A 26,776-nucleotide genomic window follows, 5' to 3' on the forward strand; every position below is an offset into this window, starting at 1 on the left:
AGGGAACTGAGTTCCTGCTCTGAAAAAAGTGCAGGAACTCCATTCCCACGCGTTCCCGCAGGACTTGAGCCCTGGCTATCACCATATTTCATTTTAATTGTGCTATCTCCTTGGAGGCATGCCTCATATAAAGTCCCACCCTTCTCTTCTTTGTCCACAATAAAGGTGTACATTTCTCACAGTTGAATCCACCAATTATTGTTTTTTTCTTTATTACTGAGAACCTACTGAGGGCACATGTCGTTATTTGGCTTTGTAATGGTTGCTTTAGTTGAAAAAATCTCAACCATGCGCACAGGGTGTGCCAGGTGGCTCGTGTAAATGCCCCCATTATATTAAAGTCTAGGTTCAACTTTAGGAACACTTTACACCCGTATTTATGCCCCGTACACACGATTGGTTTTCCCGTTGGAAAAATTCCTATGAGATGCTCCATCTGACTTTTTCCAACGGAAAAACTGCCGGAAAAAGATAGAGAGCAGGTTCTCTATTTTCCCGTCGGGGAAAAAATCAGATTGGAATATCTGATCGTGTGTACAAATCCCGACGCGCTAAATTCCGACGCATGCTCGGAAACAAATCGACGCATGTATGGAAGCATAGAACTTTTGTTTTCTCGGCTCCTCGTAGTCTTTTACGTCACCGCGTTCTTGGCAGTCAAAAGTTCACTGAACTTTTGTGTGACCGTATGTATGCAAGGCAGGCTTGAGCGGTATTCAAACAAGTTTTTTCCAATTGGAGTTCCGTTCGTGTGTACAGGGCATTAGGGTGTACTGTAATATGCTCCCAATCAACTGTCTCCCACCACCACCTGTGACAGCAGGTGGCATTCACGTGTGTTTGAACTTTGGGGTGCACACCCTAATGCAATAGGCTGCGCACACCTATGATCTCAACATTGGAGTCCCTCAGAGATAGAAAAAGCCTGCATGTGGTTCGTCTTGCCAGCAACTACACAAAGCGGACATATCAGATTTGGTTGAAGACAGCCTTTTACCCCTGAAGCATCCTTAAACCGATCACATCGTTGTGTGACATCTCACAGTTCCTGTAAATCTGGGACAAAGGCGTCAAAATCACAAACGCCGTGAATAAAAAAAAAAGAAACAAACCACACTGCTTCTCCCTGGTAAAGCTGAGGGCACAAGCCATGGATGGACGTAATGCAATTCAAATGTCCTCCATCTTCTGGTCGCAGTGAAGTGAGCACAAGCAGTAATGTACAGGCACTAGGGCAAGCCGGGAAGATGTACAAGAGAGGAAGGAATCCTCTCTGTTGAAGCAAAAGGTATGTACAAGGCGGTTTCTTCCAGAAGATGTTCTGGTCAATGGTCCCACCATGTCTTTCAATAATCCACCCTACTCTTTGTTTCATGCTTAATGGCTTCGTTTTTTGATCCATCTACCAAAGGATGACCATCCAAGGCAACTCATGACTCCATCGACCAAAGGATGACCATCCAAGGCAACTCATGACTCCATCTACCATAGGATGACCATCCAAGGCAACTCATGACTCCATCTACCAAAGGATGACCATCCAAGGCAACTCATGACTCCATCTACCATAGGATGGCCATCCAAGGCAACTCATGACTCCATCTACCATAGGATGACCATCCAAGGCAACTCATGACTTCATCTACCATAGGATGACCATCCAAGGCAACTTATGACTGACCAGTGTCGTGGTAGGTAATCTGTACCTGAACGTGATGCAACAATGCATTTCTTCATCCTTCCTTGTGTTGGCCAAAACAAACCAACGTTCTCAAGTTGCCTACCACCACCTTATTATAAACAGCATGACTGAACTCATGCCAAGAAAGCTATTGTGAGGTTTACGCCTATAGGAAAAATATAGAAATTCTGAGCTAGAAGCAATGGTCAAATGCTGAAATGTTTACACCATAGGGAAAATGGGTTGACAAAAGGTGTAAAACAGTCAAAAACGGGACTGTGTTATAGGATGGGTTTCTATGAATCGACTTAATCCCTCCATCTTGATACAAGCCATTGAGACTTTTTCTACAGCCATGCAAAACCTTCTTCAAACTTCTCCTACTTTCTACGAAACACATCCATAGATGCCAGTGCCTCGTGAGAAGAATTCTTCATATATTTCCTCGTTCTTCTTTAAATCTTGTCAGCTGTAATGGCTCCAAACTTAGAACATCAACAAAAACCAGAATCAACGAATGCTCTGGAACAGACTATCTAAGATAATAATCTTCTGAAGCATTAGGAACCAAAACATGAAGGACCACCACTGAACTTGAAGCAACATTCCACAATGCGCTGGACTCAACCTCACACCATAGAATTCTTGTAGAGTACGCTGATGGGGTTTTTTTTTTTTATCAGATGGGAGCCGGCTCTACTTGTGAGTTTCATAACAGTCCACGACAGAGAAGACAAGAGATGAGGCGTGGGAAATATACAACCCTTTTTTTCTTCGGAACATGGAATGAGGTCTTCACAAACCGGAGTGTAAAGTATCTCCCAGGATCTTGTTCTCCTTGCTTGTCAACATTTCGATGGTTCGGCTGTGTTAGCCCACCACCCCTACTGCCAAAGTCTCCGATCAGATGGTCAGTGCTGGGAATGGTTTTCGGAGGATACGGTTCTAAAAGGTCAGCTCCTGCATCTTATTCGATCACAACACAGCGGGGCAGGTGCTGGGAGAAATACTTGAAGAGTTCAGGTGTGGCACCTGGGCAGTTGGTGAGTTCCAATTCTTCCAGATCTTGTAGCTGAACCAGGCCCGAAAGGCCAGTGGTTGTCAACAATGGGCAACCTGAAACAACAGCAGAGTATTTTGTATGTTAGCATGGCTCCTAGAACTGTCCAAGTGTAGCCAAAACAAAACACCTCCTGCGCATGAGTGTGAAAATTGGGTGCTAGTTCTTCATGAGCATCTGCTTCACTACACAGGTTAAAGTCACACACCGCCTTGCAGCCCTCCTGGGCAGGACCGGGGGAAGGGGTGGGCAGGAGAGGTGGCTAACCTGGGCTCAATGTTTATTACAGGGATAGAGGTGCCCTGAACCTCACCCTAAAGGAAGGGGGGGTGCAGTTTGGCATCTTTGCCCTGGGCGCTGTATGACCTTGTCCCGGCACTGCTCCTGGGACTGGGGAAGTCCCGACAACACTCTACAAATAAACAAACAAAAGAAGGGCGCACCAGCCTAGTGCATTGTCCCACACACCCTTTATTAGTAATCCACAAATAAATATACTCCCAAACCATGTAAGAAATACAGCGTATCAAAGCAAGCATTACTTCCAGGTTGCTCTGTACACTCGGCACACTACGGACCTTGGGAGAACACCACCAGGATCCAAGCTGGCTTACGTGTTTTGAGGGAAGTGCCCTCTTCCTCACAGCCAAACCCTTCCCTCGCAACACGTAAGCCAGCTAGGATCCTGGTGGTGTTCTCCCAAGGTCCGTAGTGTGCCGAGTGTACAGAGCAACCTGGAAGTAATGCTTGCTTTGATACACTGTATTTCTTACATGGTTTGGGAGTATATTTATTTGTGGATTACTAATAAAGGGTGCGTGGGATAATGTACTAGGCTGGTGCACCCTCTTTTGTTATTTTGTAGACTTTCCAAGTGTAGGGTTGTCTCTAAAATAAGACAATCTATTGATGGATCGATTAACTTTTCTTCCACTACAGGAGGGGGAGGCACCGGCCGGCAGGATACGATGATGACTGCTAGTGGCTATTGCTGCTGGCAGAAATTGCATGTAGGAAGATCTGACATCCTGGTTGTACCCAAGTTGATTGGTGGGGTACAATCAGCCTGCCCATACTTGGGTACAATCAGCCTGCCCATACATGGATTGAAATTTGGCCAGTCTTGAGTACAATCAGCCTGCCCCTACTTGGGTACAACCAGCCTGCCCAAATTTCGATCTATGTATTAATTTTATCAATTTACAGAATGCAAAGTGAGTGAACAGAAGAAAAACCTAAGACCCGGTTCACACAGGGGCAACTCGTCAGGCGACGCAGCCGCCTGACAAGTCGCGTCCCATTCTAGTGAATAGAACCGTTCTAATAGGAGTGACGCAAGTCGCTCCGACTTAGAAAAAGGTTCTTGTACTACTTCGGGGGCGACTCGGGGCGACCTGCATTGACTTTTATACAGAAGTCATTTTGCAAGTCGCCTTAGATGTCGTATTTATGTCGCCTGGCAGAGTCGCCCCCGAAGTCGTGCCGCCCCTGTGTGAACCGGCTCTAAATCAAATCAATATTTGGTGTGACCGCCCTTTGGCTTCAAACTAGCATCAGTCAAATCTCACCCAGGTAAAGATTTCAAAGCTGGAGAATCTTTTGTTTGCTTGTGATGTGCACCTTGCTGCAAAGGCCAGTTATAGGTTGGGGTGGCTGCCACTTTTTTGTACAGTTGGGTAAATTGGGTGCAGGGATGCACTTGGATGCCTTTGCTGCTATTGTGCTTTTGCTGGGCGCCACATGCTTCCCTGTGGATTTAAGGAGGGATAGGTTCCCTCCAGGCTTACCTGCCCTTAAACACTTCCAGACTGCCCGCCCTACATATACTGCGGCAGGGCGGCCCAGCTGCCCGAAACAACATACCTGTACATTGTTTCCTCTTCCACCGCCGGAGGCCTGCTTTTGCTGTTATTGCAATCGTTATTAGGAGAGGCAGAGCGGCGGTCTGCCTATGTGAACAAGGCAGACCGCTGTTCTGTCACAGAGGAAGAGAGAGATCTTGTGTTCCTGCTATTCAGATGTATCTCTTCCTCCAGTCAGACCATCCCCCACACAGTAAGACCAATTTCACACAGGGGCGGTGCGGGCGTTAGCGGTAAAGTGCCGCTAGTTTTAGCGGCGCTTTTTGGCTGATAGCGGGGCACTTTTAACCCCCGCTAGTGGTTCCTAACAAGTTTGGGGCTGCGTTTAGATCAATGGTGTCCTCAATGCTGAGAAATACAGACAGATACTTATCCATCAGGGAGGTGTGTGATTGGCCCAAAATGTATTCTGCAGCAGGACAACAACCCCAAACATACAGCCAATATCATAAAGAACTATCTTCATCTATATGAACCATTACCGAAAGATCTGCTTTATTCAACACAACATTGGATGATACTCACCAGCCAAAGATAAGAGGCGTAAACTTTTCATACACAGTAAATGTTTCAAACCAAAATCCTGCACCTGAGGATAAAGCAAAACACGGGATCATCAATGTGCTTTCATTTGTTTTATAAGAATGTCCAAATCCATCCATCCATCCCTCTCTCCATCCATCCCTCCCTCCCTCTCTCCATCCATCCCTCTCTCCATCCATCCCTCCCTCTCTCCATCCCTCCCTCTCTCCATCCATCCCTCCCTCTCTCCATCCCTCCCTCTCTCCATCCATCCCTCCCTCTCTCCATCCATCCATCCCTCCCTCCCTCTCTCCATCCATCCATCCCTCCCTCCCTCTCTCCATACATCGATCCCTCCCTCCCTCTCTTCATACATCCATCCCTCCCTCTCTCCATCCATCCCTCCCTCTCTCCATACATCCATCCCTCCCTCTCTCCGTCCATCCATCCCTCCCTCCCTCTCTCCATCCATCCATCCATCCCTCCCTCCCTCTCTCCATACATCCATCCCTCCCTCTCTCCATCCATCCCTCCCTCTCTCCATCCATCCATCCCTCCCTCTCTCCATCCATCCATCCCTCTCTCCATCCATCCATCCATCCCTCCCTCCCTCCATCCATCCTCTCCCTCTCTCCATCCAATCTCTTCATCTCTCCATCCATCCAATCTCTCCCTCTCTCCATCCATCCATCCCTCCCATCTTTCCTCCCTCTATCCATCCCTCACCTACTCCCTCATTCCATCCATACATCCATCCCTCCCTCTCTCCTTCCAATCTATCCATCTGATCTCTCCCACTCTCCCTCCATCCAGCCATCTCGTCTCTCCCTCCAATTGCTCCATCCATGCATAATCCAATCTCTTTCTCTCTCTCTCTCTCTCTCTCTCTCCATCCATCCAATCTCTCCCTCCCTCCCTCTCTCCATCCATCCAATCTCTCCCTCTCTCCATCCATCCAATCTCTCCCTCTCTCCCTCTCTCCATCCATCCAATCTCTTACTCTCTCCATCCATCCAATCTCTCTCTCCCTCCCTCTCTCCATCCATCCAATCTCTCCCTCCCTCCCTCTCTCCATCCATCCAATCTCTTCCTCCCTCCCTCTCTCCATCCATCCAATCTCTCCCTCTTTCCATCCAACCATCCAATGTCCCCCTCCCTTCATCCATCCAATCTCTCCACCCATCCATCCATGCACCCATCCAATCTCTCTCGTCCTCCATTCATCCATTTAATCCCTCCCTCCCTGTATCCATACTTCCCCCCTTTTCCAACCATCCATCCAATCTCTCCACCCATGCATCCATGCACTCATCCAATCTCTCTCCTCTCCTCATCCATCCTCTCCCTTCCTCCATCCATTTACTCTCTCCATCCCTCCATCCATCCAATCTCTCCCTCACTCCATCCAATCTCTCCATCCATCCATTCATACAATATCCCCATCCCTTAATCCATCTCTCATATATACAGCATCCTTCCTGCATAGGGTAGGGGATAGGAGAATTCTGTCCTCTTGCGGCCATCTCCTCACCTGGCAGCACCATCGGAGGTACAAGCTGCGGAGTGATGTCATAGTGGACAGGTAGCTCAGTCCTGTATCTGTAATCCGGACACACCTGCGGAGAGGATAACACAGAGGAGTAATTTCCCTGGACATGCCATACTTTCCAATGCTGGGGACGACTTTCCTGCCAGAGCAGTTGCTGATGGTACTTTGTGAGTCACAAGGATAAAGGTAAGTAGTTCTGGCTTCTCTCTGATTTCCATCAGCTGCCACCATGTTCCAGGTCAGTGGTGCAGAACTTTATGAAACCAGACGAGGTCAGGCAACTAGCATTTGTTCTCAACATCAACTTCATTGTATAATATACATCTTTTCTATTTTGTGTATGTTGTTGTAACTATACAATGATTTTGACTGATGTGTTGAGTTTGCTCCGATTGGTGTACCAGATTTGTTCTGGCAGAAAAAAAGTCTCCGATGTGTCCGCCATAATGTCTCAGTCACAATAAAAATCACTGATTGCCGCCATTACTAATAACAAAAATAAAAATATTAATAAAAAGGCCATACAACTATCCCCTATTTTTTAGACGCTATAACTTTTGCGCAAACCAATCAATATGTGCTTATTACATTGTTTTTTTACCAAAAATAAGTAGAAGAATACGTATCGTTTTTTTTTATACATTTTTTTGGGGATATTTATTAGAGCAAAAAGTAAAAAATATTGCTTTTTTTTCAAAATTGTCGCTCTTTTTTTTTTGTTTATAGCGCAAAAAATAAAAACCGCAGAGGTGATCAAATACCACCAAAGAAAGCTCTATTTGTGGGGAAAAAAGGATGCATATTTTGTTTGGGAGCCACGTCGCACGACCGCGCAATTGTCAGTTAAATTGACGCAGTGCCGAATCGCATACAGTGGCCCGGTCATTTGGCAGCCAAATCCTCTGGGGCTGAAGTGGTTAAGATACGAAGAATGAAGCTCAGTTCTGCCTTCCATCAGATTTAGAATATCAGGGTGACAAGTAACTTTCATGGTCACCTTCCACACCTACCTGTCAAGGACCAGTTCCTCCAGCTTGTGCAGGTCGCAGGCGATGTACTCCAATGCCGTGTCCGTCAGCCTGGGGCACCACGACAGGTCCAGTCCTCGGAGCCTTCTCAGGTTCTCGGCCACCAGCTCCACCCCGTCGTCGGTCACTTTGGAGCAGCCGGAGAGGCTGAGGACAGAGAGGTTGGGCAGGCTGTGGACCACATTGACCACGCCGTGGTTGGTGATCTCCCAGCAGGAGTGAAGGCGCAGCGTGTGCGTGGCCCGGCCCTGTTTGGCAGTAAAGTAAGCCAAGGCAGTGTCCGTTACGTGGTAAGCCTGGAGGTTGAGCTCGCCCAGGTTGGGGAGGAGCTGAGAGATGGCTGCCACCGCATCATCCGCCACGTTGATGCAGTCACTAACGCTCAGGGAGGTGATGCGTCCGTGTAGGCTGGACCACAAGCCAGCTTCCGTGAAATCGTTGCATCCCGAGAGCTCTAATCTTACCACGACCTGCATCTGCTCCAGCATCACCTGGTGGGAAACAAAGACAGAGTTCAGAGTTAAAGACCTGCTGGAATTTCAGATTAATTGGATATATCTGTTCTAGATTCTTCAAATCAAAAGGGGTGCAAAGTTTTAGTTTGTTTTCTTTAGAAAGCAACCACAGCCTAAGTAAAAAAAGCCTGTCCTCTGCCAGTGTGAAGCTTGAGGAGGCGCTCAAAGTCTTATAATTGTTTTTCTTTAGAAAGCAACCACAGCCTAAGTACAAAAAGCCTGTCCTCTGCCAGTGTGAAGCTTGAGGAGGCACTCAAAGTCTTACAATTAGTTTTCTTTAGAAAGCAACCACAGCCTAAGTAAAAAAGCCTGTTCTCTGCCAGTGTGAAGCTTGAGGAGGCACTCAAAGTCCTATTATTGGTTTTCTTTAGAAAGCAACCACAGCCTGAGTAGAAAAACCTGTCCTCTGCCAGTGTGAAGCTTGAGGAGATGCTCAAAGTCTTACAATTTGTTTTCTTTAGAAAGCAACCACAGCCTAAGTAAAAAAAAAGCCTGTCCTCTGCCAGTGTGAAGCCTGAGAAGGTATTCAAAGTCCTATTATTGTTTTTTTTTTTTTAGAAAGCAGTCACAGCCTTAGCAGAAAAGTCCACTGCCAGCATGCTGTAGAGAAGGATCACCCGAATACAGTACATAGACACTGTGGGAGCCAGGGAAAGGGGTCAACACGTTTCGTCATGAGTAAATGCTGAATAGCACAAAACGTGTTTACCCTTTTTCCTTGTTTCCACAGTGTCTATGTGCTGTAGACAGGTGATTTTATTATTAAATAAAGTTGGATGTCCTCGTAGAGTGCAGTTGTCTGGATTTTTGGAGATTTCTCAAGTATGCACCTATGCAAGTCTTTTTGTAAGCAGTGATCTCCCTCCAAAGGTCTTCATGCTGAACCTCTGCAGAGGTCCAACACACCCCCTGCTAGTCACTAGAGCTCTCCAATCAGCAGGGAGCATGTGTTTTGCTGATTGTTGAACTGTAGCTCTGACACACCAGGGGGGCGTGTTGGACCTCTGCAGAGACTCAGCAATAAGACCTTGGCAGGGAGACCACTGCTTCCACATAGGCAGCAAGGATCCTTCTCTACTGCATACTGGCAAGGGACAGGCTTTTCTTTTCAGGCTTTGGCTGCTTTCTAAAGAAAAACAAAAAACGTAAAGCCTCGTACACACGACCGGTTTTCCCGTCAGGAAAACTGCCAAGAGAGCATTTGGCCAGGAATCCTGGCTGTGTGTATGCTCCCTAGCAGTTTTGTAGGTGTAAAAAAGTGCTAAACTTGATTCTTCTTTTTTTATTGCAGATGTACGCAGTATTTACTGCAGAGACCGCTCACAAGGCAGGACTGCCCTAGTGAGCGAGACAGAATATGAACACTACATTGAGGCTTCACCAGCATGTGATGTTCACACAGAGGCTTCACCAGCATGTGACGTTCACACGGAGGCTTCACCAGCATGTGACGTTCACACGGAGGCTTCACCAGCATGTGACGTTCACACGGAGGCTTCACCAGCATGTGACGTTCACACGGAGGCTTCACCAGCATGTGACGTTCACACGGAGGCTTCACCAGCATGTGACGTTCACACGGAAGCTTCACCAACATGTGACGTTCACACGGAAGCTTCACCAGCATGTGACGTTCACACGGAGACTTCACCAGCATGTGACGTTCACACAGAGACGCCACCAGCATGTTACGTTCACACAGAGACTCCACCAGCATGTGACATTCACACAGAGACTTCACCAGCATGTGACGTTCACACGGAGACTCCACCATCATGTGACGTTCACACGGAGACTTCACCAGCATGTGACGTTCACACAAAGACTTCACCAGCATGTGACGTTCACATGGAGACACCACCTGAATGTCACATTCATGATGAGACTCCAGCACAATGTGACGTACATGTTGGGAACCCACCAAAAAACAGCGCAGCCATGGGAATATCTCCTCCCATGAAGATGAGGGCAAGCTTACAGAAAAGGATAGGAAGATCCTGGTGGTAGGGGATTCTGTCCATTAGAGGGACAGAGAGGGCAATCTGTCAGAATGACGGTGATCGACGAACAGTATATTGTTTCCCGGTCGCACGAGTTCGGGACATTGCAGATCGGATGGACGGATTGCTGAATGCGGCTGGGGAGGACCCAGCTGTCATGGTACATATTGGAACCAAAGACAACATTAGAACAAAATGGAGCGCCCTACAAAATGATTTCAGGGACTTAGGAGCTATACTGAAGAAAAGAACCTCCAAGGCAGCATTTTCAGAAATACTGCCTGTACCTCAAGCCACACCAAGGAGGCAGCAGGAGCTTAGGGAGCTTAGCAGGTGGCTGAAGAACTGGTGCAGGAAAGAGGGGTTTGGCTTCATGGAGATCTGGACTGACTTTTCAATTGGTTACTTGCTCTACAGCAGGGATGGACTGCACTTAAATGAACAGGGTGCAGCTCTGTTGGCAAAGAAAATAGATTTGTGAAAAAAACATGTGACCATGTCTTTAACGGAGAAAAATTGGACTTTGTAGGCACAACCCAATAAATGTAATGATATTTTAATAGAAAAATACAAAATACATAGCAATTGCACTTATAATACAAAATAAGACACAGAAAATTAATAATAGAAGAACCCTATTCTTATCACTCTAGGAAAAAGACGCTCAGGCAAAGAAAATAGTCCAAAAGTTGGGAATTTCTTTAAAACAACCTCGTGTCATTCACATCAAGACTCCTTCAGCGTGCAACGATTCTGTTGAGACAGTGGCGTTACCACTGAGACTCCTCCAGAATGTGATGTTCCGAATGAGACTACTCCAGAATGTGACATTCACAATGAGACTACTCCAGAATGTGACATTCACAACGAGACTACTCCAGAATGTGACATTCACAATGAGACTACTCCAGAATGTGACATTCACAACGAGACTACTCCAGAATGTGATGTTCATAATGAGACCCCTCAAGAATGTGACATTCACAATGAGACTACTCCAGAATTTCGCGATCACAATAAGTCTCCTGCAGAATGTGACATTCACAATGAGACCCCTCCAGAATGTGACAATCGCGTAAAGAATTCACCAGCATGTGACTTTCACACAGAAACTCCACCAGCATGTGACAAAGATGGGGGCAAGGTTACCAGAAAGGATAGGCACATACTAGTGGTAGGGGATTCAGTTATTGGAAGAATACAGAGGGCAATCTGTCACAAAGACCATTATCGCCAAACAGTATGTTGCTTACCGGGCGCTCGGGTTCGGAACATTGCAGATTGCATGGACAGATTATTGGATGGCGCTGGAGAGGACCCAGCTGTCATGGTATATATCGGTATCAATGACAAAGTTAGAGAAAGATGGAGCGCCCTACAAAATGATTTCAGGGACTTGGGGGCCATACTGAAGAAAAGGTCCCCCAAGGCAATGTTTTCTGAAATACTGCCTGTACCTCGAGCCACATCACAGAGACAGCACGAGCTTATGGTGCTTAACAAGTGGCTGAGAAACTGGTGTAGGGAGGAGGGGTTTGGCTTCATGGCGAACTGGACTGACTTTTCAGGCCGTTACCTTCTTTATAGTAGTGACGGATTGCACTTAAACGGGAGGGGTGCAGCTTTCTTGGGATTGAAGATGGCCAAAATGTTGGAAAAAATGTTAAACTAGGTGATGAGAAGAGGACGATTTTCTAGGGAATATGAGGTAGAGGATCTTCATTTCAAGCCATCATGACAGGAATCCACTACGTCATCAATCTCTTAAAAGATTCTCATAAGTAGCTTCTGAATCACCAACTATCAATGTAGATGGACAAACAAGACAATTGGCTGTTCCTAATAGAAAACTCAACAAAAAGTTTGAGGGACCCTCCCAGGGGCCAGGTACGACTGTACCAACACAGGTCCCTACACTGGTGGCGGCTGCCACTCCAGTAACTTCAAGATCTTCCCATAAGCCCTCTATTTCCCTTTCTGAAACTTCTGAATCACCAACTATCAATGTAGCTGGACAAACAAGACAATTGGCTGTTCCTAGAAGAAGACTAAACAAAAAGTCTGAGGAACCCTCCCAGGGACCAGGTACGACTGTACCAACACAAGTCCCTACACTGGTGGCGGCTGCCACTCCAGTACCTGCAGGATCTTCCCATCAGCCCTCTATTTACCTTTCTGCAGCTTCTAAATCACCAACTATCAATGTAGCTGGACAAACAAGACAATTGGCTGTTCCTAGAAGAAGACTAAACAAAAAGTCAGAGGAACCCTCCCAGGGACCAGGTACGGCTGTGCCAACACAGGTCCCTACACTGGTGGCGGCTGCCACTCCAGTAACTGGAGGGTCTTCCCATCAGCCCTCTATTTACCTTTCTGCATCTTCTGCAGAAGCTTTAAGGTTCGACAATACAATGCCCAAACATAATCACCTGTAAAAAAAAGTGTCTGAGATGTCGGTGGTAAACAGCCTGCTAGGCCCTCCAAAAGTTGCCAAGAGTGTAAATGTAGACATTAAGCTTTAAGGTTAATCAAAAATATAACACTCTAAAGGGAAAGGTAGAACAAATGGGGAGTATAGAAGAGGGAGAGAGGGAGGAAAGGGGGGAGAAGGGAAGGTTGGAGGAAGAAGGGGGTGAGGGTTTGGGGGAACCCCCACACCCCTTCCTTACCCGCAACTTTCCATCCCCCCTACTTTCCTCCCTCTCTGCCCCTTCCATACACCCCCTCCCCTTGTTCTACCTTTCCCTTTAGAATGTGATATTTTTGATTAACCTTAAAGCATAATGTCTACATTTACACTCTTGGCAACTTTTGGATATGAGGCAGCTTTTGGAGGACTTGGTTTGGTTCCCCCTGGGCCTAGCAGGCTGTTTACCACCAACATCTCAATCACGTTTTTACAGGTGATATGTTTGATCTATGTATTGTCAATCGACATAAAGTAATTGATTGTGTTGTAAAGTTTGGAGGGCGTAAGGCTTTTGAGGTGTGTGTTGGACCGGCTATAAGGGGAGGTTGGAGGCCGGTATGTTTTTGAGGCGCGTGTTGGACTGGCTATGAGTGGAGGTTGGAACTCTTTTTGTCTTCAGAGGTCGGAGAAGTCTTTCCAGCTTTCTTTAGGCTTTCTCTGCTGGAGAAATGAGAACTCTTCCCGCCAGTGAGGTCCTTCATGGAGAAGTCCAAGGCCTCACTCACACGGGGTGTATGAATCTGTACAACCCTCGCATTTGTGTAAATCTTTTCTTCTATTTTTTCATGTGACAACATGTTTTCTGCCTGAGAGTGACTGAGAAGTGAACACCGGGCTGGGCAGTGTGAAAGGTGGGCCACATCACTTAGCAGCTCCTACGGGGTGTACCGCTACACTTTAGTCTAGCTTTTCTCAACTCAGCTCAACTCAGCTCAGCTTTTTTTTCCCCAGAAGAACCCCTAAAATAACTTTTATGTCTCCAGGAACCCTTACTAAAATCAATTCATTGGGGGACAATGGTAAAAATGTCCCTTACATTGGTGGTCAGTAGGAAGAATGCAACCCTAACAGTGATGGTCGTAATGCTACCATTACTTACCAGCCGTCGGTAATGGTTACATTCTGACCCTCATTGTAAGGGTTGCATTCTTCCTACTGGTTGATTGTTCTTTTATTTGATGGTGTCTCCATAGTTTCTGGGCTGACACCACTTGCCAAAGACAGAAGTGTGACAACAAGCTTAAAGTCCATTAGTTTCATGCTGCTGGCTTTGTTGAGTGGTGTCGGCCTAGGAACTATGGAGACACCATCAAATGGGAGGACAATCGACCACAGATCAAGGAACCCCTACCAACCTCTGGAGGAACCTTACAGCCTTATTATAGACTTACCTGTAGCATAAAGTGGTCTGTAATGCCGCGTACAGACGGTCGTTTTTTGTGATAAAATAAAACAACATTTTAAATCATGAAATAAAACAACGTTTTTGAAACTTCATTTTCAAAAACGACGTTACCTACACACCATTGCTTTTTTCAAAATGCTCTAGCAAAGCGCGGTTACGTTCATTACTCTTTTCCATTGAAGCTAGCTTCATAACTTGCTTCTGAGCATGCGCGGGTTTAAAAACATAGTTTTAAACGTCGTTTTGCCCACACACTATCATTTTAATTGACACAAAAAACGACGTTTTGAAAAACGACACAAAAAATTCAAGCATGTACGGATTTATTTTTTTTGTCGTTTTTCAGAAGACATAAAACAAAGTTTTCCCCACACTTGGTCATTTTAAATGACGTTTTTAAAAACGACGTTTTTTTTCATCAAAAAAACGACCATCTGTACGCGGCATAAGGGTTTATGCAGAGCTCCACCCAAAAGGGGAAGCTCCGTTTGTCTGCCTCCTACCTCCTGTTTACCTGCACTGTCTCCATTGTAGGGGCCCCAGAGCATTACTTTGCCCAGGGGCCCATGATGCTATAAAGACGGCCCTGGCCTTAATCTAGGCTACCTGTAAGTAAAAGTGGTTGTAAAGGGTTTTCAACCACTTTAAGGCCCCTTTCACACTGGGGCGGGAGGCGCGGTGGCCGCTATACCGTCGGAATTGCCGTGGGATTCGGCCGCTAGAGATGCGGTATTAACCCTTGCTAGCGGCCGATAAAGGATTAATACCGCCCGCAATGGGTCTCTGCAGAGGTGCATTGCGGGCGGTATTACCGTGGTCTCCCATTGTTTTAAATGGGAAGGAGAGGTGAAGGAGCGGTATACACACCGCTCCTCTCACCGCTCCAAAGATGCTGCTTGCAGGAGATTTTTTTATCTCCTGCCAGCGCATCGCCTCAGTGTGAAAGCCCTCCGGCTTTCACATTGAGGTTGCTAGGCAGGAGTTTTTCAGGCGGTATAGCAGCGCTATTTTTAGCGCTGTACCGCCTGAAAAACTTCTCAGTGTGAAAGGGGCCTTAGAGCCCTGCTTTAAAAGGGAGTTAGTGAAAACCATTCTGTGTCTGTTTTTCCAACCATTGCATCACATCACTTGATTAACACAGCTTAAAGCTAAAGGCCAATTAGTACACAACAAATGCCCACCAATGGTCTGCCGACCAAAGAAAGTAACCATACATGGTAGACTCCTTCAAATTTTTGCTAATGTCCTCAAATTTCTGATTCTCAAGGAATGAAGATCCCCATATTATGTAAAGGGTTCCTTACCTCCAAGCCAGCGTCGGTGATTGTTGACCTCTTCAGACTTATAGACTTGACCCCTTTCTTAGACAGGGGATAGTTGTCAATGAACTCACAGATGTCCAGGTCTGAAACCCCAACCAAACAAAACGAGTCAAACCCACGCACCGCAAACCCCTGCAGACTGACAAACTCCTTCTCCCCCGAGGGCAGCACGTTGTAAAGTTCCTTGGCGTGCAGAACTGGGGTCATTCCAACCCAGAACTTGGGCTGGTACAGCACCCGCCTCCACGTCTTGCTGACCTGCGCAAGAATGCATTTCTCGCAGGCCGAGAAGTAACAGAAGAGCCGGTTGAGGATCTTTTCGTCGAAGGCCAGGTGACAGTCCATGCCCAGGCTCTGAACCCTCTCCATGGAGAGGCCGCAAGGAAAAGGGGGGTTTTCTTCTCCAGGGCTGTGACCCAGCGGGATGGTGTGGGTCGGAGGTGGTGGCAAAATGGGTAACACTGAAGGATTGACATGCTCTGTGTGCTTGGGGAAGGCTTGACTTAAAATAGATGGCACTGAGGCGGGCTGGCAAATTCGGTTCTTGACAGCTGGCGTTCCTTTGGTGATGCTGGCAGAGCCCAGGCCATTGGTGGGGCTGGGGATCTTCACCAGCCCGTTACGGGGCAAGCACTGGGCCTTGGTGTCTCCGTTATTTGAGTTAGACATGTTGACAGCTGTGGAAGAAGCAACAAAAAATACATACATATTAGTGTTTATTATTCTGTATATCAAAACCTAGTCACTAGAATTTCATATACACTTTAAAATGTTAACGTACAGTATATTTAACCACTTCCGGGCCACCCACCGTCATTATACGCGATTTGAAGAGGAATACCGTTGTTATGGTAGCAGTTAGCAGTTAGCTACCATAACCCCGGTATCCTCTTCTTCAGTGGGCGGTCCTCTACAAGATAAAAGTGGTCTCTGTGGCGGATACGCTGTGAGATCACTTTTATCGGTGGCGGCAGAGGGCCCCGCCCCCCTCCTGCCGCTCTCCGGTGCCCTCCGCCGTTTACCGTACCCGCCGGCAGCAGAGGAGGCGATCCGGTCCTTTTCCTTGCTGTGCATGGAGACGTGTGAGGAGAAGATAGCCATAAATCTATCCCCTACTTTGTAGACGCTATACATAGGCGTGCGCAAGGGGTGTGCCAGGTGTGCCTGGGCACACCCTAATCCTGGGGTTGGCAACCTGTCAATGGTGGGCAGGTGACGGGTAAACTACAATCCTTCCTTGCCGACCCTTAGAACCTGGACAAGAGAGGTGGCGGGGGGTGGGATTTAGTGGAACCGATCTGTATTTTTCTCCTGCAGCAGCTGAAAGTAGGGTTCTCCTCCTCTCCCTTTTGTCAACATTCAGCTGCCACATGAGGAAAATATAGGGGATCGGTACTAATATTAGCCACCCCTACTTTCCCTGTTACTCTTCATTCTGTTGCCCGGGTCCCTCATGTGCTCCATGGCTCAATTTTTTCTTTAATTGGGATATTTATTATAGCAAAAAGTAAAAGATATTGGCCGGGATTCAGATAGCCTTTACGCCGGTGTATCTATTGATACGCCACGTAAGTGCTACGAAGCGCCGGCGTATCTTCTGTCTGTATTCAGAAAGCTAGATACGGCAGAATTTCCCTAAGATCCGACCGGCGGATCTTAGGCTGCAAATTTATGCTGGCCGCTAGGTGGCGCTTTCGTATATTTACGCGATGAATATGCTAATTAGGTAGATACGCCGATTCAGAAACGTACGTCCGCCCGGCGCATTTTTTTACGTCGTTTACATTAGGCTTTTTTCGGCGTAAAGTTACCCCTGCTATATGAGGCGTATCCTATGTTAAGTATGGACATCGTTCCCGCGTCGAGTTTTGAAAATTTTAAGTCGTTTGCGTAAGTCGTTCGCGAATAGGGCTGTACGTAAGTTACGTTCACGTCTAAAGCAATGACGACTTGCGCCGTTCGTAAAATACGTCAAATACGTGGGGTCACAATGAATTTAAATAAAACACGCCCACATCATCCACATTTGAATTAGGCGGGCTTACGCCGACACACATACGTTACGCCGCCGTAACTAAGGGCGCAAGTTCTTTCTGAATACAGAACTTGCGCCCTAATTTACGGCGGCGTACTGTATCTGAGATACGTTACGCCACCCGGAAAGATACACCAATGTATCTGAATCCGGCCCCCAGTGTTTTTTTTTCAAAATTGTCGCTCTATTTTAATTTAAATCGCAAAAAATAAAAACCGCAGAGGTGATCAAATACCACCAAAAGAAAGCTCTATTTGTGGGGAAAAAAAAGGACGTGAATTTTGTTTGGGAGCCACGTCGCACGACCGCGCAATTGTCAGTTAAAGCGACGCAGTGCCTAATCGCAAAAAATGGCCCGGTCATTGAGCAGTCAAATCTTCCGGGGCTGAAGTGGTTAAAAATGCATTTAATGGTGTTCTCGTGATTACATTTAATTAATTGCATTCATTTGTCCCTAAGATCTCCATGGAGTTCAGCTTTAAATAACAAACGTAAAGGGCCGGGGGACTGTGAAGAACGACATTCCCGACTCTTCCTGAAAATGTTGGATAACAGATCTCTGTCCATTCACAGTTCTAAAGCTGCTGTCCAGGGTGCTGAAACTCCATTTGCCTAGATCAGCGCCGAGTCCCTCAGTTCCCCCCATAAAAGTTCCCTTGAAAATATGTTTATGGCCCGTTCAGACCAAAACGCAGTGAGGGAAAAAGTGAACGTGCGGGAGAGGTGAACGTGCGGGAGAGGTGAACGTGCGGAAAAGGTGAACGTGTGAGAGAGGCGAGCGTGCGGGACAGGTGAACGCGTGGGAGAGGTGAACGTGCGGTATCCGCCCCACCCCCCAAAAAAAATGACATGCCAAACGTGCCATGTCAGGGGGTCACCAGCACTTAAAGCGGAAGTTCTATTTTTGGGTGGAACTCCGCTTTAAGGACGCTGCGGCCGGCTTCCCGGGCCCGCTCCTTAGCGACCATATATACAGTGGGCCAGATTTAGATAGAGATACGACGGCGTATCTCCTGATACGCCGTCGTATCTCTGAGTTCCGACGGTCGTATCTATGCGCCTGATTCATAGAATCAAGTTACGCATAGATCTCCCTAAGATCCGACAGGTGTAAGTGACTTACACCGTCGGATCTTAGGCTGCAATCTCACGCTGGCCGCTACGTGGCGCTTCCGTTTGTATACACGAGGAATATGCAAATGAGGAGTTACGCCGATTCAGAAACGAACGACCGCCCGGCGATTTTTTTTTACGTCGTTTGCGTTCGGCTTTTTCCGGCGGATAGTTACCCCTGCTATATGCGGCGTATCCTATGTTAAGTATGGCCGTCGTTCCCGGATCGAATTTTTTATTTTTTACGTCGTTTGCGTAAGTCGTTCGCGAATACGGATGGACGTAATTTACGTTCACGCCGAAACCAATGACGTCCTAGCGACGTCATTTGGAGCAATGCACGCTGGGAAATTTAGTGGACGGTGCATGCGCAGTTCATTCGACGTGGGGACGCGCCTGATTTAAATTTTACACGCCCCCTAGCCGCGGAATTCGAATTTCGCCGGGGGGATTTACGATACGCCGCCGCAACTTTACAGGCAAGTGCTTTCTGAATTAAGCACTTGCCTCAAAAACTTGCGGCGGCGTAACGTAACTCAGATAGGTTACGCGGATCTAAAGATCCGCTGACCTATCTGAATCTGGCCCAGTGTTTTTAAAAGGAAAAAAAAAACACAAAACGCATAAAAAACTCAACACTTGCGTTTTGGTTTCGACGCCATTAAAGTCTATTACAGGCAAAACGCAATCTGCGGTGGGAAAAAAAAGACCCCAACCCTTTTCAAAAAAACTCAGCACAGATGTGGACTACATCCATAGGAAACCATGTTCAAGTGGACCGTAGTGCGTTTCTGCAAAACGCACCCAAAAAGCGCATAGGTGTGAACGTAGCACAATCGAACCTTTAACCCTTGCAGCACCGGAGGGCAGCAGCACCACTGCAAGGGAGGATTTTTGCTATCCAATCCCATTCATACTAATGAGTCCGCAGCTCCCCTTTACAATAGCTGGAGCGTTTCTCCCGGGGTCAGCGAGACGAGGCTGTGAATAGAATGACATCACGTCGATCGACTCCGAGCTAATCCACAGCCTGCGAATCCCCGCTGAGCAATTATTCACTGTGGCGTGACTCGCTGCTTCACGAACGATAATGCGTGGGGTTGGGGGTTGGGGGACATCCCTCGGAAAGAAGATGGTGGACTGTCAGTGGAGAGGAAGAGGTGGGAGGAGAGCAGGAAAGAGATGAATGCGGCACTGAAAATAGACGGCGTGGGAGGCAGAGAAAGAGAATAGATTGGAACAAAATCCAAACAAACTGCATTATTCAACAAACGCAGCGCAAAAAAAAGCGACGCCCGGGTACGGGATCCTGTGTCCGCCAATCACATATCACTGTACAGGACTTCCCGGCCAATCACCTTTCTGACATTTACTCCAGTGCTGACTATAAAGGTGTTTAACCGCTTCAGCCCTGGAAGGTTTTACCCCCTTCCTGACCAGAGCACTTTTTACAATTCGGCACTGCGTCGCTTTAACTGGTAATTGCGCGGTCGTGCGACGCTGTACCCAAACGAAATTTGCGTCCTTTTTTCCCCACAAATATAGATTTCTTTTGGTGGTATTTGATCACCTCTGCGATTTTTATTTTTTGGGCTTTAAACAAAAATAGAGCGTCAATGGCCTAGATTCACATAGGGCGGCATTACGTTGTGCGGGCGTAGCGTATCTTATTTACGCTACGCCGCCGCTACTTAGAAAGGCAAGTGCTGTATTCACAAAGCACTTGCGTCCTAAGTTGCGGCGGCGTAGCGTAAATCGGCCGGCGTAAGCGCCGTAGTTCAAATGTGGAAGAGGTGGGCGTGTTTTATGTAAATTAAGCATGACCCCCACGTAAATGATGCTTCGAACGAACGGCGCATGCACCATCCGTGGACGTATCCCAGTGCACATGCGTCGGATAGAAAGCCTAAGATACGTCGAACACTGCCTACGACGCAAACGTAACTTACGCACAGCCCTATTCGCGTACGACTTGCGTAAACAACGTAAAAAGATACGCCTGTTCCGACGTCCATACCTTGCATGGGCTGCGCCACCTAGAGACCAGCTTTATCTTTACGCCGGCGTATGTCTTACGTAAACGGCGTAACTAATTGCGAGGGGCGTACGTACGTTCGTGAATCGGCGTATCTTGCTCATTTACATATTCAACACGGAAATCAATGGAAGCGCCACCTAGCGGCCAGTGTAAATATGCACCCTAAGATACTACGGCGTAGGAGACTTATGCCGCTCGTATCTTGGCCAAATCTATGCGTAACTGATTCTCTGAATCAGGCGCATAGATACGACAGCGGCCATTCGGACTTACGACGGCGTATCTGGAGATACGCCGTCGTAAGTCTTTGAGAATCTGGCCCAATATTTTTTACTTTTTGCTATAATAAATATCCCCAAATTTAAAAAAAAAAATAATAATTTCTTCATCAGTTTAGGCCGATACGTATTCTTCTACATATTTTTGGTAAAAAAAAAATCCCAATAAGCGTTTATTGACTGTTTTGCGCAAAAGTTATAGCGTCTACAAAATAGGGAATAGATTTATGGCATTTTTTTTAATTTATTTTTTTAACTAGTAATGACGGTGATCTGCAATTTTTAGCGGTATTGCGACATTGCAGCGGACAGATCGGAGACTTTTTGGGACCACTGACATTTATACAGCGATCAGTGCTATAAAAAATGCACTGATTACTGTGTAAATGTCAGTGGCAGGGAAGGGGTTAACACAAGGGGGCGATCAAGGGGGTTAAATGTGTACTAACTGTATGGGGATAGGACTGAGTAGGAGAGGAGACGTTTCGCTGTTCCTACTTACTAGGAACAAACGACATGTCTCCTCTCCTCTGACGGCACAGGGATTTGTGCGTTTACACACACAAACCGAGAAGTCTGTTATTCACACTTTACCAGGTGAAAATAAAGAGAAAAAGTAAAAAAGTAGCCCTGTTGCCATTAGGGTCACTGACTTATCCCCCTTGTTCAGGTGAAGACTAAGGTGCCACAGATGACAACCATTGCTCCCTCCATAGATACAGTGGAGTGAGTGAGCGTAGCCACCTCAGAACGAGAAGTCTGTTATTCACACTTTACCAGGTAAAAAAAATAAAGAGAAAAAATGACAAAGTAGCCCTGTTGCCATTAGGGTCCCTGACTTATCCCCCTTGTTGGGTGCTCAGGTGAAAACCAAGGTGCCACAGGTGGCAACCATTGCTCCCTCCATAGATACAGTGTAGTGAGTGAGCGTAGCCACCTTAGAACGAGAAGTCTGTTATTTGCACTTTACCAGGTAAAATAAATGGGAAAAGCGGCAAAGTAGCCCTATTAATACTAAGCGCGCCGGGCCTATCCCCCTTGGAGGTGCTCTGGTAAGACCAAGGTGCCACAGGTGACAACCATTGCTCCCTCCATAGATACAGTGGAGTGAGCATAGCCACCTTAGAACGAGAAGTCTGTTATTTACACTTTACCAGGTAAAAAAAAGGGTAAAAGTGACCAAGTAGCCATATTGCCACTAAGAGCACCAGCCTAGCCACCTTGTGAGGGGCTTTGGTGAAGACCAAGGTGCCAAAGGCGACAATCATTGCTCCCTCCATAGATACAGTGGAGTGAGTGAGCGTAACCACCTTAGAACGAGAAGTCTGTTATTCACGCTTTACCAGGTGAAAAAATAAAGAGAAAAAATGACAAAGTAGCCCTGTTGCCATTAGGGTCACTGACTTATCCCCCTTGTTGGATGCTCTGGTAAAGACCAAGGAGCCACAGCTGAGAATCATTGCTCCCTCCATAGATACAGTGGAGTGAGTGAGCGTAGTCACCTTAAAATGAGAAGTTTGTTATTCGCACTTTACCAGGTTAAAACAAAGGGAAAAAGTGGCAAAGTAGCCTTGTTGTTGCCATTAGGGACACCAGCCCATCCACCTTGAGTTGGGTGCTCTGGTGTAGACCCAGAAGCCACAGATCAGAGCACCCAATGCATTGTGGTAGGGACAAGAGAGAGTCCCATTGCCCTTGTTTCAAGGATTCCATTTTACCGTGGTGGGTCTTCTTTTGCAGGGAGAGATATAACCTAAATGCAAGCAGTAAACAGCAGACTACCCCTCCCCCTTCTGTTATGGAGATGAAGGGGAGATGTTCTGTAGTCTTTCAGAAGAGAACACCAGCAGGGCTGACAACACTGCTTGGCATTTCAGTGCAGCAGAGGCAGCGTTGTCAGCTCAAACAGGAAGTTAAACCGGCCAAAGATGGATTCAATCTTGGCTGGTTTAGCAGGGCCCAGCTGAGATTTGATCCATCTATGGGCAGGCTGGTTGTCCTGAAGTAGTTCCATCGATCAACTTCAGGACAACCAGCCTGTTGGATTATTTTTTGCATGAGATTCATGTGTTCCAGAAATGTGAAACAGTAGAGAAGAGATCCCGAGGTGTGAACTTAGTACTCCTTCTTTCTCCCTCTCTGTCCCTTTTAGAATCTTCTTATTATTCTGTGGCACAGATGTAGAATACCTTTGTTCACCTTCCCCGCGTTCTTCTCACACGGCGTTACGTTACCAACTAAAAATCCAAATCACACTTTTTAACCCGTGCCCGTTCCCTGTGATCACGGCAAAGCTAAGACTGCAAAGTTTTTTTTTTCTTCTCTCGCAGATTATTAAACATGCCCTGAACCCCCTTATGTAACACACTGTGCTCCTTCACACTTCACATACAGTGTTACATGTGCAGCGAAACGCGTTACCCAATCACTCTTTTTTGGAGTTTTCGGGAAAAGTTCTGGAGCAAGAAGGATTGCAACAATTACCTTGGATCTGAAATGTGATAAAGTGTAATTTTTAAGTAGAACTATACTTATGTGTTATCTTTTGGTTTTGTTAGGAGGAACCCTTTTTGCTTTTAACTCCCTTTTACCCTTTTCACTTGTCTATACTCAAATAACATATTCATATGCCCAAATAATCCAGGATTTTCCATCTGTGGCCACAAACCAGGTCCCAACATGACATGCCATCAGTTAAACTCTCCTCCAGCCACAGGGCCACACTTTTACAGCTGCAGGTCGCTCTGCTCGAGCAACAGGCCTGCTTTACTACTCTCCGCCTGCCCTCCTCCTGCCACAGGTCACCCTTCTCCAGCAACAGGCCCAACCTTCTTTATCCACAGGTCACCACCTCCCACCACAGGTCATGCTCCTCCAATCTAAGGCCCGCCTTCCACCAGTCACTGTCCTCCCACCACAGGCCCGCCCTCCTCCAGCCACAAGTTACCCTCCTCCAGCAACAGGCCACCCTTCTCCAGCAACAGGCCCACCCTCCTCCATCCACAGGTCACCCACCTCCCACCACAGGTCACCCACCTCCAGCCGCAGGCCCGCCTTCTTCCAGTCACAGGTCACTCTCCTCCCGCCACAGGCCCGTCCTCCTCCAGCCACAGGCCCACCCTCCTCCATCCACAGGTCACCCACCTCCCGCCACAGGTCACCCACCTACCGCCACAGGTCACCCACCTCCAGCCATAGGCCCGCCTTCTTGCAGTCACAGGTCACTCTCCTCCCGCCACAGGCCCGTCCTCCACCAGCCACAGGTCACCCTTCTCCAATAACAGGCTCACCCTCCTCCATCCACAGGTAACCCACCTCCCACCACAGGTCACCCTCCTCTAGCCTCAGGCCCGACTTCCTCCAGTCACAGGTCACACTCCTCCACCCACAGGCCTGCCCTCCTCCAGCAACAGGCCGCCCTTCTCAAGCAACAGGCCCACCCTCCTCAATCCATAGGTCACCCACCACCCGCTACAGGTCACCCACCTCCAGCCGCAGGCCCACCTTCTTCCAGTCACAGGTAACTCTCCTCCTGCCACAGGCCCACCATCCTCCATTCACAGGTCACCCTACTCCAGCCACAGACCCACCTTCTTCCAGTCACAGGCCCACCCTCCTCCAGCCACAGGTCACCCTCCTCCAACAACAGGCCCAGCCTCCTCCATCCACAGGTCACCCACCTCCTGCCACAGACCCGCCTTCCTCCAGCCACAGGTCACCCTCCTCCAGCCGCAGACCCATCTTCCTCCAGCCGCAGACCCATCTTCCTGCCACCATCACACCCTCCACCAGCCACAGGTCACCCTTCTCCAACAACAGGCCCAGCCTCCTTCATCCACAGGTCACCCACCTCCCGCCACAGGCCCACCCTCCTCCAGCCACAAGTCACCCTCCTCCATCCACAGGTCACCAACCTCCAGCCACAGTCCCGCCTTCCTCCAGCCATAGGTCACCCTCCAACAAAAACTTCTGACATTTGGTCACATGATCCCTACTGAATGGAGACATTTTTGATCATTTCCCTTCAGCACCAATCACAGTGCCCAGATGATTATGCAACCAGTATTAGAAGGAGCCCATGGCAGCATTTTCTCCAGGAAACGTAAGTCTGTTAGCCCTTCTTTTTATTCAATTCAGCAATAATGTTAACATATCTTTAAAGCAGGCCTACACTCTGCCAATAGTAGACAAAGTATCAGGTTTCCTATATAGGAAACACATGCCCTTATCTGTCATCCCCACCAGGGAGACAATGTGACCAATGTAGAACATGCGCAGGTGATCCCTAAATGCATGTATAGTGGTGACAAAAAATCCAAATGGGTTTAGGCTACAAATAAGTAGCACATCATTGCTGCTTTATAGAGATGTCCTTTAGGACTACAATATGTCAATGGGCATCATCTTCAGTAGTATATTCAAACATGTCATACGTACCTCCACTGTGCAGTTCGTTTTGCACAGAGTGGCCCCGATCCTCCTCTTCTGGTGTCCCAGAAGCTCTCTTGGCTTCTCCCCGCAATAGATAACCCCCTCTGGGAAGCTCTCCCCCAAGGGGGTTACCCAGGGGTGGACTGACAATTCATGGGGCCCCCGGGCAATAGAAGATTATGGGGCCCCCGGGCTTACAGATGGCCACCACGCCAGGAGGCAGTGCAGAGGCGGGGCAGCTAAAATCTCAGGATTTTCACATCAAAAGCATGTCGGTTTTGGACATATCAGGGACAGATGTAAAAAAAAACACAGATTTTTACATACTGTCCCTGGTTTTATTGAGCTTGGCAACCCTGATGGAGCCCCCTAGTGGCATGGGGCCCTCGGGCAGTGCCCGAGAGTCCCAATGGTCAGTCCGCCCCTGGGGTTACCTTGCGGACGCGCTCCCGTGTCATACACTCGGCATACATAGCCGCTGAGTGTATGACTCGGGCCCCGGGGCCCGCGTCATTGGATTTGATTGACAGCAGCGGGAGCCAATGGCTGCACAGCTATTAATCTATCCAATGAAGAGCCGAGAAGCCTAAGAAAAGAGGGATGCTGGATCGCACCCATGGAAATTCAGGGCTCAGGCGGCAAGTAAAAAGGGGGGGGGGCTGGACACTGAAAGGTGTTTTTTCACCTTAATGCATAGGATGTATTAAGGTGAAAAACACAAAAGTTTACAACCCCTTTAAGGTAGTATGATGAGAGGAAATCCTTTATCTATGCAAACTGATTTCCTGTTCAGTAACCCAATAGAAGAAAACTGCCAACTGTCACTTTTTAGTCTTCTTTAGCCTATGATGGCCGCTAACGTGGCATAATATATTACATTATATAGCTTTTCTGCGAGTCCTGATATCTCTGTTCTTCAAATGTATTCTTATGCTGGGCATGATACTGCACACATTCGATCCATATCATTCGACGCTAAAGTTACCTCGCCAAACCACAGTTCACTTTTCCATCTTTAAAGCCTCTTAATGTCGATACCTTTTTAGTGGCGGGAAGGGTAAAGGTTACCGTCTAATTGTTGCTGCTCACCCGCCCCCGATGGCTGTTAGGCTCTCTCCAAATTCATTTTTAATGAAGCATCAAACTGTTTTTTTTCCATAACGTGGACTCTTTTAACTTGCAGGAGACAAAAGTCAGAATTAGCCGCACGCTACGGTGCAAATAAATGACCTCTTCAACGAATAAAATAAATATACAACCATAGACTGGAGTCTGCAAGGTTTTTATTTTTTCCACCCTGAGCCAAGTAAAGAGCCAGAGAGTGGTAATAAAAATGGAAAGGAGTTACGGATGCAGACAGTTCAATGGGCAAGGAACTTTACTGAGAAAGCAATAAAAGTATCCTTCGGGTCGATGGTTGGTGACTGCTGTAGCTGTGATTGGCTGGAGACGTTTATGGCAGTCCTG

At 47.4% G+C, this 26,776-nt stretch overlaps 1 protein-coding gene across 1 annotated transcript in view; it reads right to left on the minus strand.

Moving 5' to 3' along the window:
- Positions 1-1,595: 1,595 nt before the first annotated feature.
- The window catches only part of FBXL16 (F-box and leucine rich repeat protein 16), a 46,339-nt gene continuing 21,158 nt past the window's right edge, over positions 1,596-26,776 (minus strand). Inside the window, exons 2-6 of the mRNA XM_040356296.1 lie at positions 15,397-16,091; positions 7,685-8,193; positions 6,657-6,741; positions 5,129-5,192; positions 1,596-2,797 (exon numbers count right to left, since the gene is read on the minus strand). Of these exons, the coding sequence (XP_040212230.1) occupies positions 2,649-2,797; positions 5,129-5,192; positions 6,657-6,741; positions 7,685-8,193; positions 15,397-16,083 (1,494 nt within the window). The 5' untranslated portion in view covers positions 16,084-16,091 and the 3' untranslated portion in view covers positions 1,596-2,648. The remainder of the gene's footprint in view (positions 2,798-5,128; positions 5,193-6,656; positions 6,742-7,684; positions 8,194-15,396; positions 16,092-26,776) is intronic.

Source organism: Rana temporaria, chromosome 6, assembly GCF_905171775.1.
Source record: "Rana temporaria chromosome 6, aRanTem1.1, whole genome shotgun sequence".
In the NCBI taxonomy this organism is placed as follows: Eukaryota; Metazoa; Chordata; class Amphibia; order Anura; family Ranidae; genus Rana; species Rana temporaria.